The 18,476-nt window shown below is 33.9% G+C and overlaps 1 protein-coding gene across 6 annotated transcripts in view; it reads left to right on the plus strand.

Annotated features, from left to right (window-relative positions):
• The window catches only part of LIPI (lipase I), a 117,823-nt gene that overhangs the window by 6,472 nt on the left and 92,875 nt on the right, over positions 1-18,476 (plus strand). For 5 of the 6 annotated variants that reach the window (XM_023227510.2, XM_023227515.2, XM_023227511.2 and 2 more), the window contains exons 2-3: positions 14,078-14,463; positions 17,390-17,498. In XM_023227510.2, coding sequence (XP_023083278.1) covers positions 14,078-14,463; positions 17,390-17,498 — 495 coding nt within the window. Of the gene's footprint in view, positions 1-14,073; positions 14,464-17,389; positions 17,499-18,476 lie in introns of all 6 variants that reach the window. The other variant, XM_023227509.1, reaches the window with a different exon arrangement.

An 18,476-nucleotide genomic window follows, 5' to 3' on the forward strand; every position in this document is an offset into this window, starting at 1 on the left:
CAGAATTTACTTCATGATATTAATGCTTATATTCAATCATGATGTATTTCAGTACTGTATTTTTAAAAATTTATTTTTTCATTTTTTCTCTTTTCCTCTTCTTTCTGTTTTCTTTTCCTTCTTTTCTCTCTCTCCTCCCCAATCTTTTCACATCTTTTTTTAAAAAAACTAGTTAATTTGCAAATCATAGGAACCTAGTTTAAACCAGTTTAAACCCACTCACCCTTCAAAAAATAGGAATTTATTATATCGTATAACTGAAAAATTTTGAATTAAATATCACTAAATTTACTTATACCACTGCACATATTAAGCCTAGAATCCATTAGCTATTCTTCCTGGTGCTGTCTCTCCCCCTAACCCCCATAAACGGGGCCCAGTGTGTGTTGTTCTCCCCCATGTGTCCATGTGATCTCAGTGTTTAGCTCCCACTTAAAAGTGAGAACATGTAGCATTTGGTTTTCTGTTTCTGTGTTAATTTGCTAAGGATAATGGCTTTTAGCTCCATTCATGTCCCTGCGAAGGCTATGATCTCATTCATTTTTAAGGCTGCATAGTATTCCGTGGTATATGTGTACCACATTTTCTTTATCCAGTTTATCACTGATGGGCATTTAGGTTGATTCAATGTCTTTGCAACTGTGAATAGTGCTGCAGTGAACATGTGTTTTTTTTAATAGAATGATCTTTGGGTATATACCCAGTAATCGGATTGCTCAGCTGAATAGTTGTTCTGTTTTTTAGCTCTTTGAGGAATTGCCACACTGTCTTCCACAATGGTTGAACTAATTTATGCTCCCACTGACAACGTATAAGTATTCCTTTTTTCCACAACCTTGTCAGTGTCTGTTATTTTTTTGACTTTTTAACAGCCATTCTGAATGGTGTGAGATGATATGTCATTCAGTTTTGATTGACATTTATCTACTCATCAGCGCTGTTGAGTTTTTTTTTTTTTCATGTAATTGTTAGCCATATGTATGTCTCCTTTTGAAAAGTGCTCATGTCATTTGCTCACTTTTTAATGGAGTTGTTAGTTTTTATTATTGTAAATTTGTTTAAGTTCCTTATAGATTCTGGATATTAGACCTTTGTCAGATACATAGTTTGCAGAAATTTTCTCCCATTCTGTAGGTTGTTTAGTCTGTTGATAGTTACTTTTGCTGTGCAGAAGCTCTTTAGTTTAATTAGATCCCACTTGTTAATTTTTGTTTTAGTTGCAGTTGCCTTTGGTGTTTTTGTCATGAAATCTGAATGGCATTGCCTAAGTTGTCTTTCAGGGTTTTTGTAGTGTTAGGTTTTACATTTTATGTTTTTAATCCCTCTTCAGTTAATTTTTGTATATGATGTAAGGAAGGAGTCCAGTTTCAATCTTCTTTATAAGGCTAATCAGTTATCCCAGCACCACTTATTCAATAGGGAATCCTTTCCCATCGTTTTTGGCAGGTTTGTTGAAGATCAGATAGTTGTAGGTGTCCAGCATTATGTCTGGGTTCTCTACTCTGTTCCATTGTTTTATGTATCTGTTTTTGTATTAGGATCATGCTGGTTTGGTTACTGTAGCCCTGTAGTATAGTTTGAAGTCAGGTAGTGTGATGCCTCCAGCTTTGTTCTTCGTGCTTAGGATTGCCTTGGCTATTTGGGCCCTTTTTTGGTTCCATGTGAATATTAAAATAGTTTTTTTCTTGTTCTGTGAGTAATCTCAATGATAGCTTAATAGTAATAGCATTGAATCTATAAATTGCTTTGGGCAGTATTATCATTTTAATGATACTGATTCTTTCTATCCGTAAGCAAGGTATTTTTCTCTGTTTTTTTTGTGTGTCATCTCTGATTTATCTGAGCAGTGTTTTGTTGTTCTCCTAGTAGAGATCTTTCACTACCCTAGTTAGATGTATACCTAGGTATTTTATTCTTTTTGTGGCAATTGTGAATGAGAGTTAATTCCTGATTTGGCTCAAGGCTTGACTTTGTTGGTGTGTAGGAATACTAGTGATTTTTGCATATTGATTGTGTATCCTGAGACTTTGCTGAAGTTCTTCTTTATCAATTTAAGAGGCATTTGGGCAGAGACTATACAGTTTTCTAGAAATAGGATCATGTTGTCTGCAAACAGCAGTAGTTCGACTTCCTCTCTCCCTATTTGGATGCCTTTTATTTCTTTCAAATCTTGCCTGATTGCCTGGGTCAGGACTTCCAATACTATGTTGAATAGGAATAGTGAGAAAGGATATCCTTTTCTTGGCTGTTTTCAAGGGGAATGCTTTCAGCTTTTATCCATTTAGTATGATGTTGGCTGTGGGTTTGTCATATATGGCTCTTATTATCTTGAGGCATGTTCCTTCAATACATAGTTTATTGAGAGTTTTTAGCATGGAGCAATGTTGAATTTTATTGAAGGCCTTTTCTGCATCTATTGAGATAATCATGTGGTTTTTGTCTTTAGTTCTGTTTATGTGATTAATCACATTTATTGATTTGTGTGTGTTGAACCAACCTTGCATCCCAGGGATGAAGCCTACTTGATCATGGTGGATAAGCTTGTTGATATGCTACTGGATGCCGTTTGCCAGTATTTTATTGAGAATTTTTGCATTGATACTCATCAAGGATATTGGCCTGAAGTTTTTTGTGTTGTTGTTAAATCTCTGCCAGATTTTGGTATCAAGATGATGATGGCCTCATAGAATGAGTTAGTGAGGAGTCCCTCCTCCTCATTTTTTCAGGAATAGTTTCAGTAGGAATGGTACCAATTATTTGTACATCTAGTAGAATTCATCTGTGAATGCATCTGGTCCCAGGATTTTCCCAGGTTGTTTTCTTTTTTTGGTTGGTAGGCTGTTTATTACTTCCTAAATTTCAGAGCTCGTCATTGGTATGTTCAGGGATACCAATTCTTCCTGGCATCTGTCTTGGGAGGATGTATTTGTCCAGGAATTTATCAATTTCTTTTAGATTTTCTGGTTAATATGCATAGAAGTGTCCATAATATTCTCTGATGATTGTGTTTCTGTGGGTTAAGTAGTAATATCACCCTTATTGTTACTGATTCTGTTTATTTGACTCTTCTTTTCTTCTTTATTAGTCTAGCCAGCAGTCTATTTATTGTATTATTTTTTTCCAGAAAACCATCTTCTTGATTCATTGATCTCTTGAATAATATTTCATTTCTCAGTCTCCTTCAGTTCAGCTCTGATTTTGGTTATTTGTTGTCTTCTGCTAGTTTGTAATTTGTTTGCTCGTGGTTCCCTAGTTCTTTTAGTTGTGATGTTAGATTGTTAACTTGAGATCTTTCTAACTTTTTGATGTGATCATTTAGTGTTATCAATTTCTCTCTTATCACTGCCCTAGCTGTGTCCCAAAGATTCTGGTATGTTACATCTTTTTTCTCATTAGTTTCAAATAATTTCTCGAGACGTTAATTTTACCCAGGATTCACTTAGGAGTAGGTTATTCTATTTCATGTAATTGTATCATTTTGAGTGAATTTCTTAGTCTTAATTTCTAATTTGATTACACTGTGGTATGAGAGACTTTTTGTTATGATTTCATTTCTTTTGTTTTGCTGAGGAGTGTTTTGCTTTCAATTGTGTGTCTGATTTTAGAGTATTTGCCATGTGGCCTTGAGAAAAATGTATATTCTATTGTTTTATGTGGAGCTATGAGGTCCATTTGATCCAGTGCTGAGTGCTGGTACTGGATATCTTTATTAATTTTCTGTCTCAGTAATGTATCTCATATTGTCAGTGGGTCGTTGAAGTCTCCCATTATTATTGTGTGGGATTCTAAGTCCCTTTGAAGGTCTCTGAGAAAGAGCATGCTTTACAAACCTGGGTGCTCCTGTGTTGGGTACATACATATTTAGGGCAGGTAGATTTTCTTGTTGAATGGAACTCTCTATGATTATGTAATGTCTTTGTCTTTTTTGATCTTTGTTGATTTAAAATCTGTTTTGTCAGAAACTAGAATTGCAACCCCTGTTTTTTTTTTTTCTGTTTTATATTTGCTTGGTAGATTCTTCTCCACCCCTTTATTTTGAACCCATGTTTGTCACTGTATGTGAGATGAGTTTTTTGAAGACAGCATACAAATGGGTCTTGGCACTTTATCCAGTTTGTCACCCTGTGTCTTTTAATTGAGGCATTTAACCCATTGACATGTAAGGTTAGTATTGATATATGTGGATTTGATCCTGTCATCATGATATTAGCTTGTTACTTTGCAGACTTGTTTATGTGGTTGCTTGATAGTGTCAGTGGTCTGTGTACTTCAGTATATTTTTGTAATGGCTGGTAATGATCTTTTCTTTCCCTATCTAGTGCTTTATTCCAAAGCTCTGGTAAGGCAGGTCTGGTGGTAACAAATTCCCTCAGCATTTGCTTGTCTGAAAAAGATCTTATATCTCTTTTGCTTATGAAGCTTAGTTTGCCCAGATATGAAATTCTAGCCTGGAATTTCTTTTCTTTAAGAATCTTGAATATTGGCTCCTAATCTCTTCTGGCTTGTAGAGTTTTAGCTGAAAGGTCTTCTATTAGTCTGATGGCTCCCCTTTGTAGATGACCTGGTTTTTCTCTCTCACTGCCTTTAACATTTTTCTTTCACTTCAACCTTGTAGAATCTAATGATTATGTGTCTTGGGGATGATCTTCTTATAAAGTATCTTACTGGGGTTCTTTGCATTTCCTGAATTTGAACGTTGGCCTCTCTAGGTAGGTTTGGGAAATTCTTCTGGATGATATCCTAAAATATATTTTCCAATTTTATTCTATTCTCCCTATCTCTTTCAGGTACACCAATGAGTCATAGATTTATTTGGTATCTTTACATGATGCCATATTTCTCTGAGATTCTTCCTTTTCATTCTTTTCTCTCTACTCTTGCCTGCCTGTCTTATTTCAGAAAGGCAGTCTTCTAGCCTTGAGATTCTTTCCTTTGCTTGGTCTATTCTGCTGTTAATATCTGTGATTGCATTATGAAATTCAATCACAAGTAGTGTGTTTTTCAATTCTAGCCAGTCAGTTACATTATCCTCTAAACTGGCTATTTTGTCTGTCAGCACCCGCAACATTTTATCATGATATTTAGCTTCCTACTTTTCAAATCTTAATGCTACGTTAGAATATTAAAAAATAATACATAGTGTGATAGCAGACACTTTTTATACTTTCTTAATTTTAATGGAAATATGCACTAGTGTTTTATCATTAGTATGATTATTCCAATTGGCATAAAATAAAAAAGCATTCTGTTATTTTATTAAGTTATACTTCTATTCTAACTTGTATTAAAAATAGTATAAATTAATTTTTTGTTATTATGCTCTGTATTTTTGTGATTTGGGAATTTTGCCTTTAGATTGTTGTATGGGTCGGAATGACATATCTAATTTATCTGGGGGGTGTGTGTGTGTATTTGTCCTATCTTTATGTTTGACATTAGGGTTATTCTAGCTTTTAAGAATTAATTTGTTGAACTTTATATTTTTTCTGTTATTTGAAAAAGTTTTGGATCTTTAAGTTTTTAAAAATTAATCTTATTGATGTTTAGTATAAATACAATAAAGTGTACACACATTTAAATGTACTTTGATTATTTTTTGTTCTTGTTGCTGAGATAGGTTCTTCTTCTGTTGCCCAGGCTGGAGTGCAGTGGTGCTACCATGGCTCACTGAGCCTTGATCTTTTGGGTTCAGGCAATCCTCCTACCTCAGCCTCCTGAGTAGGTAGGACCACAGGTGTATACTACCAGACCTGGTTTATTTTTCACTTTTTTTTTTTTTTTTTTTTTGTAGAGACATCGTCTTATTGCCTTGCTCAGACTGGTCTTGAACTCCTAGCCTCCAGCAGTCCTCCTGCCTTGACCTCTCGGAGTTCTGGAATTACAGATGTGAGCCACTGCACCAGGCCTAATGAGTTTTGAAAAAAAAAAAAAAGGTGCATCATACTTCTTATGGTATATAACAACCATAAAGTCAAGATATAAAACATTTCCTGCACCCTTAAAATTTAGCTTTTTGCAATTAATCCCTTCCACACCTCTGGTTCTATAAAACCCAGACCTTCTTTATGACACTATATTAAATATTTCTTTTGTAGAATTTCATATACATGAAAATTTAAAATATGTGCTTTTTTGTTTCTGGAGTCTTTTGCTCAGCATAATGCTTTTGTGATTCATCAAAGTTTTTGTATGCGTAAGAAGTTTTATTTATTTTTATTGCTGGGTAGTATTAATTTATTACAATTTAATTACCCATATACTTCTTGATTGACTTTTTTTTTTTTTTTTTTTTTTTTTTTACAATTTGGTGTCGTTATATAAAAACAAAACAAAACAAAACAAAAAAACACTATGAACTCGTAAATGTAGTAAGGACATGTTTTTTTTTTCTCATGCATTAACATCCACAAGTTAATTTTTGGGATCATATAAGTGCATAGAACATTATAAGAAATTAGCAATAATTGTATCATTTTGTCATTTTCCCCAGCAGTGTACAGTGGTTTCAGTTGTTTTACATCCTCATTGGTTTTGTCAGTTTTTAATGTTAGCCATTCTCCTGGGTATGTAATGGTAGATTATTTTAGTTTTAAATCACATTGTTTTGATGACTAGTGATGTTGAGTATCATTTCTTCAGCTTCTTAGACATTATGCCATCTTTTGTAAAATGTCTTTAACTATTTTGCCAATTGAAACATTGAATTTTCTTATAATACATATACATGTTAGTCTAGATACAAGTATTTTTCAGATACACAAATCTGCATATTCATATTCTTAACAATGTCCTTTTAGAAGATACGTATTATCATGTAAAACTCCAATTTATCACTTTTTTCTGTTTCATGCTTACTGTGTATCTTATATGAGAGTCCTTTGCCTATCCCAAGATTGTTAACATTTTCCTTAAATATTATATACATAGCCTGTCCTTTGTCAGAGAGTAAGGCTGAATGAAAGCAAGCAGAACTTGGAGAGTGAGAGAAGGAGGATGGCTCTGAGTTCTTTTATTCTAGACCTGGTTTAGTGCCATTTAAACTAAAGTCTGACCATTCTAGGGATTCTGCTGAATGTTCCTACTGTTTATTAAGGTCTTCCTAGTTTGCCTAGATGGAACTTCAATCTCTCCTAGTCTAATGTAACCTCGAAAATTGTTCAGCTTTCAGCTCTTTGTGGTTCTATCCCATGTATGCAAAGGATCATATCCAGCAACATATGGATCCAGTAACATCCAGATATAAGTGACCCCTGTGCAGATTTCAGAGCTTTTCTTCTGCCTGGCTCCTTCCTCTCTGGCCCTTTGCCTTTCAAATTCTAGTTGTCTCAGACTTCCTAGACTCTGATGTTTCTCCCCAACTTGACAAGACTGCTATACTCTGATTAATTGAGCCCTTTTTACACAGCAGTCTGGAAACGACCTCCAAGCAGAATGCTATGAGTTTATAGGGTTCAAATAAATTGCTTCCCTTTCAGCAATCACAATTCTGTGTTTTTGTTGTCCAGTGTCTAATTTTGTTCGCATATATTTTATCCACTGTTCTCGTTGTTTACAGCAGTAAGGCAAATCTGGGATGAGGGGATGAGATATTTGTAATGAGAGGAATTGGATTCTGAATGTTTTGTTTTGTTTTCTTTCAATTGTGGTCAAAAACAGAGAAAAAATTATGATTTTAGCCATTTTAAAGTTTTAGGTTAGTGGCATTAACTGCATGCACACTGTCATGCAACCATGATCATCACCCATTGCCAGAATTTTTTATCTTTCCAAACTCAAATTCTGTACCCATCAACTCTATGCCTATTAAATGATTCCTCATTTCCCCTTTTCCCTCAGCCCAGGGCAACCATAGTCCTACTTTCTTTCTGTATAAATTTGACTGTTCTCGGTGTCTCATTTAAATTGAATTATATGGTATTTGTCCTTTTATGTCCAGTTTATTTGCACTTGACATAATGTCTTCAAAGTTATTCTTATTGTAGTATGTGTCAATTTCACCTTTTCAAAGCTGAACAATATTCCATTCTAGATATCTACCAGGTTTTGTTTATTCATTCATCTGTTGATGAATACTTGTGTGGCTTCCACCTTTTAGCTATTGCAAATAATGCTTCTATAAACATGGGTATACAAATATCTTTTCCAGTTACTGTTTTCAGTTCTTTTGGGTGTATATATAGAAGTGGAATTGCTGGATAATATGGTAATTTTATTTTCAATTTTTGAGGAGCCACCATACCATTTTCCACAGCAGCTACGCCATTTTATATCCCCATCAACAATGCACAATGGTTCCAATTTCTGTACATCCTTACCAACAGTTGTTATTTTCCATTTTTGTGTGTGTGTGTATTTTTAGCAAGTTATCATAATAGGTAGGAAGTGGCATCTCATTATACGTTTGATTTATGTTTCCCCAATTATTAGTGATAGTGATATTGAGCTTTTCATAAGCTTAGGGAACTTTTGGATATCTTCATTGATATGTCTATTTAAGTTCTTTGCCCAGTTTTAATTGGGTTGTCTGTGTTTTCATTGTTGAGTTATAGAAGTTCATTATGATATTCTGTAATTAATCTCATGTCAGATATATGATTAATAAATATTTTCTTATATTCAGTGGGTTGCCTTTTTGCTTTGTTGATAATGTGCTTTGATGCATAAAAGTTTTATTTTGATTAAGTCCAATTTACTCATTTTTTTTGGTTGTCACCTGTGGTTCTGTTCTTGTAGCATTCGAGAAATCAATGTCAAATCCAACATATGAAGGTTTCACCCTTGTTTTCTTCTAAGAATTTTTACTGACTCAGCATTTTAATATATTTGTCTCTTGTAACAGATTTTAACTTAGTTAATTTGCTTGATATTAGTGCAGCATTTCTGCTCGCTTTTAGTTACATTTTGCATTGAATATCTCTTATCATTCTTTAAGTTTCAATGTATATGTCTTTAAATCTAAACTGAGTCTCTTGTAGATAACATATAGTTTGACCCTGATTTTTATTCATTCTGCCAATATGTTTTCAGTTGGGGGCGTTGTTTAGTCTACCTACATTTAAAATTATCATTGATAGCAAAGCATTTATTTTTACCGCTTTGTTATTAGTTTTCTGTATGTTTTAAAGCTTTTTGTCCCTCATTTCCTCCACTACTGCCTTTCTTTGTGTTTAATCAATTTTTTTTTGGTAGCAGTGTGGTTTGATTCTCTTCTCATTTTCTTAAATATTCCATAGATGTTTTCTTTGTGATTACATTGAGGATTACAAATAATAGCCAAAAGTCATTATCTTTTTTAAATTGATACTGACTTAACTCCAATACCATAACAAAATTCTCTACTTCTTTACAGTTCCACCCTCCCCTACTTAGTTTTACTGATGACACAGATTACATCATTATATATTGTGTACTCGTTAACATTAACATGCATTAATAATTATTTTTATGCATTTGTCTTTTGTCTTGTAGAAAATAAAAAGTAAAGTTACAAAGCAAAACTGGTTTTATTTGTCATATATTTGTCTTTACCAGAGAACCTTATAGTTTTATATTTTTGTATGACTTCTAGTTACTTGTCTAGCGTACTTTCATTTAAATGTGAAGGACTTGCATTAACATTTCATGTAGAGTGGGTCTAGAGGTAAGGAACTCCCAGCTTATGCTCGTGTGGGAATGTTGGGATGTTTTAATTTCTTCCTCATTTTTAAGGGATAATTTTGTTGGATATGGAATTCTAGGTTGATAGTTTTTCTTTCAACATTTAAAATATATATTTCCATTGCCTTCTGCCCTGCAAAGTTTCTGCTGAAGAGTCCACTTATAATCTTATCAGGGATTCCTGTAAGTTTTTGTTGTCTAGAATTTTATTTCTCTTTCTATTCCTAAATCTAGCAGAATTGAATCAATTTAATGTTCAAGAGTTTGACAATACATTAGTTTACCTTTTTGTGTATCATTTGATAACTGTTTTGTTGTTGTTATTGTTTGTTTGTTTGTTTGTTTTGAGACAGAGTCTTGCTCTGTTACCCAGGCTGGAATGCAGTGGTGTGATGTCGGTCACTGCAGCCTCCACCTCCCAGGTTCAAGCAATTCTCCTGCCTCAGCCTCCCAAGTAGCTGGGATTACAGGCACCCATTGCCACACCCAGCTAATTTTTGTATTTTTAGTAGAAATGAGGTTTTACCATGTTGGCCAGGCTGGTCACAGGTGACCCACCCAGCTCGGTCTCCCAAAGTGGTGGGATTATAGGCATTAGCCACAGCACCCACTGTATCATTTGATGACTTTTGTTTTTATTCTCTTTACTTGCTATTAATGTTGCTGATGAAATCGACTATATGATGTCACAGTGATGCCAAAATAAAACTCTTAACTTTCAGTGGGATTTGATGTCACTATTTATTTAATAGTGACAATGTCAGGGACTTTACTATGCCTTTTATGAGTGGTGTACTTTAGGAAAGGTATAAAATTATTAGGGCACAAAACATTCCACTTTATGACATTTTTATCTATCTCATGTTTTGTTTTAAAAAAGAGAACTATTACTCACACTTATGGAGTCATATGGGAGTTGGTTAGGTAACTCTGTTTTTCCTGGTTCAGTTCATGTCTGGCTATTGAATGACTGTCAGTCAGCTGGGGTGACTAGAACCTAGCACACTGGAGAACTTTGCACAGTTACACCTGTCTTTCCTTTTCTAACAGGCCAGACTAGGGATGCTTTTGTGGTGATAGCAGAGGTGAGGATGTCCAAACCCACATGCACAAGCTGATTTTAAACCTCTGCTTGCATTAAGTTTTCTAAGGTTCTATTTTCTAGGGCAAGCCCTACATTTGTGTCCATATCAAGGAGTGGAACAAGTCACCCCACTTATGATGTAACTAAAATTTCCAAGAGAAATGAGAAGGATTCAGGAGTGGTAAATTGGTGCCATTACTGCACTATAACACACCAACCTATTTTATTTGTACTTTATGTAGAATACGTTTAGCTCTCTGTTTATGTAAAATTGCCTGTGTACCTCCTTTAAATATCTTGTTACTTTTTAAAACAATGTTTATTTTTATTTTTTGCTTTTTAGTAGGCAGGGTACAGAACTGCTAACGTATCATATATATTCTTTTCTATAGTGTAATATCATCATTTTGTTTCATTCTTTCTGCTTTGTATATTTCCATTTTCACTTCTTCTTGTGTATATATATGTGCTGTTTGCTATAACTTAATATTTTCTAGTGTGTAGAAATTTATGTGTACTATTTTACATAGCACAGCATTTAACATTTAAGGTTTTTAATATCTTTTTTAAATCCCTACTTATGTATCTATGAAAGTCAAAAAAGAATAATCTTGCAAATCCCCCAGTTGATGAATTTTTGCAACAAGCTTACTTCCTCTGTATTTTTAACTGACATCTCATCTTGTTAGTATAATTTGGAAATACTGTACAAGAATGATTTTTGATACCGCATTCATGTTTTACCGAGTTTCATAAATTTAAAATCAATATCTAATTTTATTCCATACTCACTTTGAATCTTTGTATACCAAAAGTTTCTCTGGATCTTGTCTTTGATAAATCTACATTTATTTAATAATGACAATGTCAGGGACTTTACTATGCCTTTTATGAGTGGTGTACTTTAGGAAAGGTATAAAATTATTAGGGCACAAAACATTCCACTTTATGACATTTTTATCTATCTCATGTTTTGTTTTAAAAAAGAGAATTATGAAGTCATTAGAACTTTTATTCCTTCATACAAATAGAGATTTGTAACTTGGATTTTCTGCCTTGATATTTTTAGGATACTTTTCTCTTTCATCGAAATCCAAACCAGTTTCTAGGAAGTCTCTTGGTGAGTCTGATTAACCGATTTTATCTAGATTATGGTGAGCCTTTTCCATGTGCAAATCTCTGTATACAATGATTTCCTTAGTTGTTGTAGCTGCTACTTTCTCTTACCCTCAAAGGATTACCACCCCTACCTCAGGGGAACAGCAATCATTTTTAATTTGAATAAGCAGACCCTGTCCTCTATCTGTGTTTCTCTTAATAATTTTAATATCTTTCTTTCTTCAGTTCTTACTATAAGAAGAGCTTTCCATGGTTTGTTATAGCATTTATAATGCAGATTTTAATTTTGCAATTGCATTTTTGCTTTTTCTGAATTGGAATGTTTCATTACTGTGTTTTTCATCTGATCCTATTGTTGTTTTCTTAATTTTTTTTTTTTTTTTTTTTTTTTTTGAGACGGATCTCACTCTGTTACTGAGGCTGGAGTGCAGTGGCACAATCTCGGCTCCCTGCAACCTCCACCTCCCTGGTTTAATGGATTCTGCTGCCTCAGCCTCCTGAGTAGCTGGGATTATAGGCATGCACCACCCTGCCCAGCTAATTTTTGTATTTTTTATTCCTGCTCTGGTTTTTGAGATGTAATTTTTCTTGCATTCTAATGAAAAATATTTGTGTATCTGTTAATAGGTAATAGATATCTTTGTTGATTGTATTAGGTGATGATTTATTTCTGTTATATTTATCACCAGAATCCTACTGGTTTATTCCTCATTACTCTTTCTAGGGCCAGATAAAATTGACTTTAGCTTGGAGTGGACCAGCACTTTGGATGTATTGATTGGTATTGATATGTATTAAATTCGTGTCAGAATTCCAGGTGGTGGGAAGGTGGATGTATAGATTTCTCACACAATTTGCACAGTGTAGCTTGCTTTCATATTGTATTGTGTTTCAATATATTTCTCTTCCTCATTCTCTGATATTTACAACAAATGAAATAATTTTTCCAAATATCTCTCAGCTGTTAATATAGGAATGGAATGCAAGTCTTCCTTCTCCTTCATTGCCTTCCTTATTTTTCTTCATCTAATCAATTGTGACAATATTGTGAATATACTTGAAAACTAGAATTATTGTAGGAAATGCATGTTATCTCAGTATTAAAATAATACATGTTACTTCTTGTTTTGCCATGTTTTTCTGGGATAGATTCTTTAAAGTGGAATTACTGGCATAAAGTGCACTAATACTTTTGTTAATTTTTGGTATGGATTGAAAAATTATTTCCTAAATATTCTTATCAAATTAAAGTGCTAGAAGCAGTATGAACATATACTATCATCTGGAAAAAAAACACTATGGGGATTATTTGCTTATTGTGAAAAAAAATAGAATCACAAAAATCTGTGAAAAGGAAAACAAAAGGCAGTCATCATTTCATTGTCTAGCAATGACTCTTACTATAAATCTGGTTTAGTTATTTTATTTTCTGCCCTAGTTCTTTCTAGGGTAGATAGATAAGTATATAGGGCAATATATAGACAGATAGTTAATAGTGATAGAATGCACACATGGATGAAAATACTATAAGGATGAGATTTAAGATGTTTTACATTTTTGTCCCATTATACATAACCCAGTGATTAATGTCTTTACACTTATTACAAATGGTAAGTCACAGAAAGAAAACTAAGAAAAATATTTGTTAAGTTTATGTGTACAGTAAACACACACATGTAAAATTTCAAAGGAATGTTGCATCAACTTATGATCTCAACATTCATGTTATATTAATATTTATTATTTAATTTTCTAAAACATTTTAAATTTTATGAGGAAAATATTACTTTATTGTTTTGTATTGATGACCAGTTAGGTTAAATTTATTTTATTCTAATGCTTATTATACAAGGACTATTCTGTAAAACGTTTGTTAAAGCTTATGATCAATTTATCGACTTTGATTAGTACCCATTGCACTTTATTAGCAATCTTACTGTTTTCACTCACACCATTATTGTTATATTTTGTACAGATAAAAATCTCTTCTTAAATTTTTAACCAATCACATTTGTATTTTCCATTACTTTTAGTTCAGAAATCTTTTTACATAATTAATGCATTACCTTAAACATTGCAGTTGATCAGTAAATTTTGTTGAAGGGCTAATGAAATGAAGTCCTCCCTACACTCCACATTTAATTCTGTTCTTTGCAACAGCAACAGGAGTAAAATATTATCCCAGTACTTAACTTGATTGACATTTTCTTATTTCAGAGAATAAAAGACCATGCCTTGAATTCTCTCATCTAAGTATAAAGGATTCCTTCAGAGATTTATTTATTCCAAGAATAGAGATAATTCTGATGATGTATACAAGGAACAACCTAAACTGTGCTGAGCCACTGTTTGAACACAATAACTCACTTAATGTTAATTTCAACACACAAAAGAAAACAGTCTGGCTTATTCATGGATACAGACCAATGGGCTCCATCCCATCATGGCTTCAGAACTTCGTAAGCATTTTGCTGAATGAAGAAGATATGAATGTAATTGTAGTTGACTGGAACCGGGGTGCTACAACTTTTATTTATGATAGAGCGGTTAAAAACACCAGAAAAGTTGCTGTGAGTTTGAGTGGGCACATTAAAAATCTTTTGGTAAGTCTTGGAATTTTATGTATTATACATGCTATACAATATACAGTGTGTTACATTCAATACCACAAAGTGATAATAAACGATATACTTTTCCCCATAAGCATTAACAATTACTGGTTTAATATACTAATGTATGTAGCCATCTTTTCTTTGTCTGCCTAAATGAATAATTCTATACCTAGAAAAATATCCTGTGTTATTTTTAAAACATTATATTAAAATTTAGTAGTTATTATGTTTTATTTAAAAATCTTCTGAGATTTAACTCTACCTATACCAACCTCAGAATAAAATAGTTATCCTATGTGGTGGGTGGGGGAAATAAACTTTACAATTATTACATTCTTCAAGTATCTTTAAAAATATATGGCTGAAATATTGGCATATAATTAAGTGTGAATCTGTAAAAGTAAAGAAAAAATCCTTTTTTCTTTTTCTTTTTTTTTTTGAGACAGAGTCTCACTCTGTCGCCCAAGCTGGAGTGCAGTGGCACGATCTTGGCTCACTGCAGCCTACATCTCCCAAGTTCAAGTGGTTTTCCTGAGTAGCTGGGATTACAGGTGTCCATCACAATGCCCAGCTAATTTTTGTATTTTTAGTAGAGACAAGGTTTCACCTTGTTGGCCAGGCTGGTCTCGAACTCCTGACCTCAGGTGATCTGCCCACCGTGGCCTCCCAAATTGGTGAGATTACAGGCAAAAAATCATTTTGAAAAGTAGCATACTTCTGTCAACTTTGGAGGCAGACCTCAGATTAATTGAAGTCTGCTCAGGATTTGAATGGATCAAATAAAGTTCAGGCCAGTTCTATGTTATCTGTATTGTGAATGATTTTTGTTTACAAAGTCAACCCTTAGGGAGATCCATGTCGATCCTAAAAGAAAGTAGGTAGTCGTGGGTATTTGAGTGAAGAAAGGGTGCTATCTGGTTTGGGGGCATTATTGGGCTTGAAATTTGAACTTGAGTTGTGTTGTGCTGAACTTTCCGGACTCTGCTAAAAACTGAACAAATAACAACATTTCCAAGAAGCAGTTATGTGTAGTGGCCAGGGGTCAGACTGGATGGGTTCAAAGTATATGTCCATCTTTTATCATCTATAATTTTGAACAATTACATGGCCTCTCTGTGCTGCATTTCCTTATTTGTAAATATAGAATAACAAAATGTTACAAAAATATTTATATGAATATTGAATTAATATATATGTGCTTAATCAGTTGGTGACATTGAGTCATCGTTGAGTAAGATCAACTTTCATTATTATTTTTACACCCCCAAATTTGGACAAAACAATACCATTGCTGTAGACAGACAGAGGAGATAATTGATTCAACCATCCCCACCAACAGACTTAATTACATCACTGATTTTTCCTGATGTTACTGGTGTTTTCTCAACTAATGAATATGTGCCTCAAAGTGTGGAGAATGTGAATGTTAAACAGAAATGTTTAGGAAAATTTGTAATATTAGATAAAATTCTAACAGTGCCTTTGCTTACAGAGGCTTCATATTACAGAGGAAGATTTAAATGACCAGCAGTATTGGAGTCTTGAGAGATAGTCCCTCCTGGTTTGGGGCATGGCTGTGAGATCTGAAGGAAATCATAACCTTGTGCCTTGAAAGCCTGAGTGTAGCTTTTCATTAGTGGCAAGTGCTCCACATCTTTCTGTAAGCCATCAGACATGTCACTGTGTGGGCTGGACCATGATCTGCCCACAGGTCTCACACTAGCTCCCGAAGAGTGTGGTGGAAGTACACTCTCATGTAGTCTCCTATTTCCCTTCCTGGAGCTGAGACTAAGAGGTATTCAGACGTCGGCCTTGGAAGATTGGACGCATCACTCCTTAGCTGGTGATCAGGGGAAGTCACCTAAAATCCATGAAATTAATTTTATCATCTCTGAAGTGAGAATTATTATTCAAATTTTGTGAATCTTCCTAAGGTTTTTGACACAACCTGATCATATAAAACAAGAAAGCAAATTAGCATAAATTTTGGAGTGAGATCTAGGCTTGTGTTTTAGTCCATTTGGGCTGCTCTAACAAAATACCATAGGCTAGGTAGCTTATAAACAACAAAAATTTATTTCTCAGAGTTCTGGGGTCTGAGACATCCAAGAAGAAGGCATCAGCAGATTCAGTGTCTGGTGAGGGCCCAGTTCCTGGTTCATAGATTATGCCTTTTCACTGTGTCCTCACATGGTGGAAGAGTCGAAGGAGATCCCTCAGGTCTCTCCTGTCTGGGCACTAATCCCTTTCATGAGGGTTCCACACTCATGACATAATTCTCCCAACCCACAAGAAGGCCTCACCTCCAAATATCATCACCTTGAGGATTAGAATTCCAACATATGAATTTTAGGGAGATACAAACATTCAGACCACAGCAAATTGGAATCTATCTTTTTGTCTTATGAATCTATGTGGCTTTGGGAAAGTCGTTACTTCTGACACTGTTTCCTTAATAAAATGGGAATTGATCCAATGTTATTTATTTAGCATTTAATAGGTGCTGCTGACAGTTTTAGGCATTAGGATAAAAATGAATAACTCATAATGAAGTTGGAAGTATTAAATATGAACTTTATAAGATCCATATCAAAGTAGCTAGCAGAAAGTAAACACCTAGTAATGTTGATTATTATAAAACACTGCTTATTAATTGTATTTTGCATATACTGTTCTGCATGAGGTGATACAATTTTAAAATAAAAAATTGATATTGAAAATGAATTAAAAAATCAAATATTTTAGGCAAAAATTGAACAAAGATATAGTCGTTTTGAAATTGTAAAGTCTCTTTCCCTATATCCTCAAAATGAATTAAGCCAGAAAAAATAATGAATTTTAAAATGTTGATATATAAGGGAGGCATGATTTGTTATTACTTGAAATGAATACTGTAATATTGCCTTTTTAATTGCAGAAGCATGGTGCATGTCTTGACAATTTTCATTTCATAGGTATGAGCTTAGGGGCTCATATCAGTGGATTTGTTGGAAAGATATTTCATGGTCAACTTGGAAGAATAACAGGTAAAATTATTTTTATAAAATTATTGCTTTAGCATACTTTTAAGTCTCAGAAGTTACTTTGCTAATTTTTATTTTCTTTTTTCTTTTTTCTTTTTTTTTTTTTTTGAGACAGAGTCTCACTCTGTTGTCCAGGCTGGAGTGCAGAGGTGCAATCTTGGCTCACTGCAACCTCTTCCTTCTGGGCTCAAGTGATTCGCCTGCCTCAGCCTCCTGAGTAGCTGGGATTAAAGGCACCTGCTACCACACTGGCTAATTTTTGTTTTTTTAAATAGAGACAGTATTTCACCATGTTGGCCAGACTGGTCTCGAACTCCTGACTTCAAGAAATCTGCCCACCTCTGCCTTCCAAAGTGCTTGGATTGCAGGCATGAGCCACTGTGCCCAGCCATTTTACTTAAAATTTAGTGGGTACAATAATTACTCAATAGAAATTATGTACAAACATTTATTATTTTCTATGTTATATTTAAATATTGGCTTTGTTTTAGTTAGACTCTGAAGTTTTGTTAAGCTCTCAACAGAGCTTAAGTTACCCAAATGGAAATGGGAGAAAAATATCTATTTCTGTAGTCCCAGCTAAATTTTAAGGACATACCATCCTAAGAATACAGAAGTAAATGTGACCCATTGAACAAAAATACTTTATGTATTAGCTAAGAATATAACTATTTACTTAGTTATCACAAACTGATGCATTTCAACTCTCTAAAAATTTTTACTTGAATGCTACAAAGGAATCAGGAGTTGTATCCAATTTGAGGGGCTCTGGGTCCCCCTTCATATTTCTATAACAAAGTTACTGCATCCAGAAAACTCGGTCATCTAATAAGGCTGACATGGATTTTCATTCTTTCCTCTATGAGTGGTAGTGATTTTAGGAATAGGAGGATAATATCCCTTTCAACCAATTTACCTTTTTTGTTTTGATTTTTTTAATTATTATTATAATTTAAGTTCTAGGGTACATGTGCATAACGT

This window comes from Piliocolobus tephrosceles, chromosome 19 (assembly GCF_002776525.5).
Source record: "Piliocolobus tephrosceles isolate RC106 chromosome 19, ASM277652v3, whole genome shotgun sequence".
NCBI lineage: Eukaryota > Metazoa > Chordata > Mammalia > Primates > Cercopithecidae > Piliocolobus > Piliocolobus tephrosceles.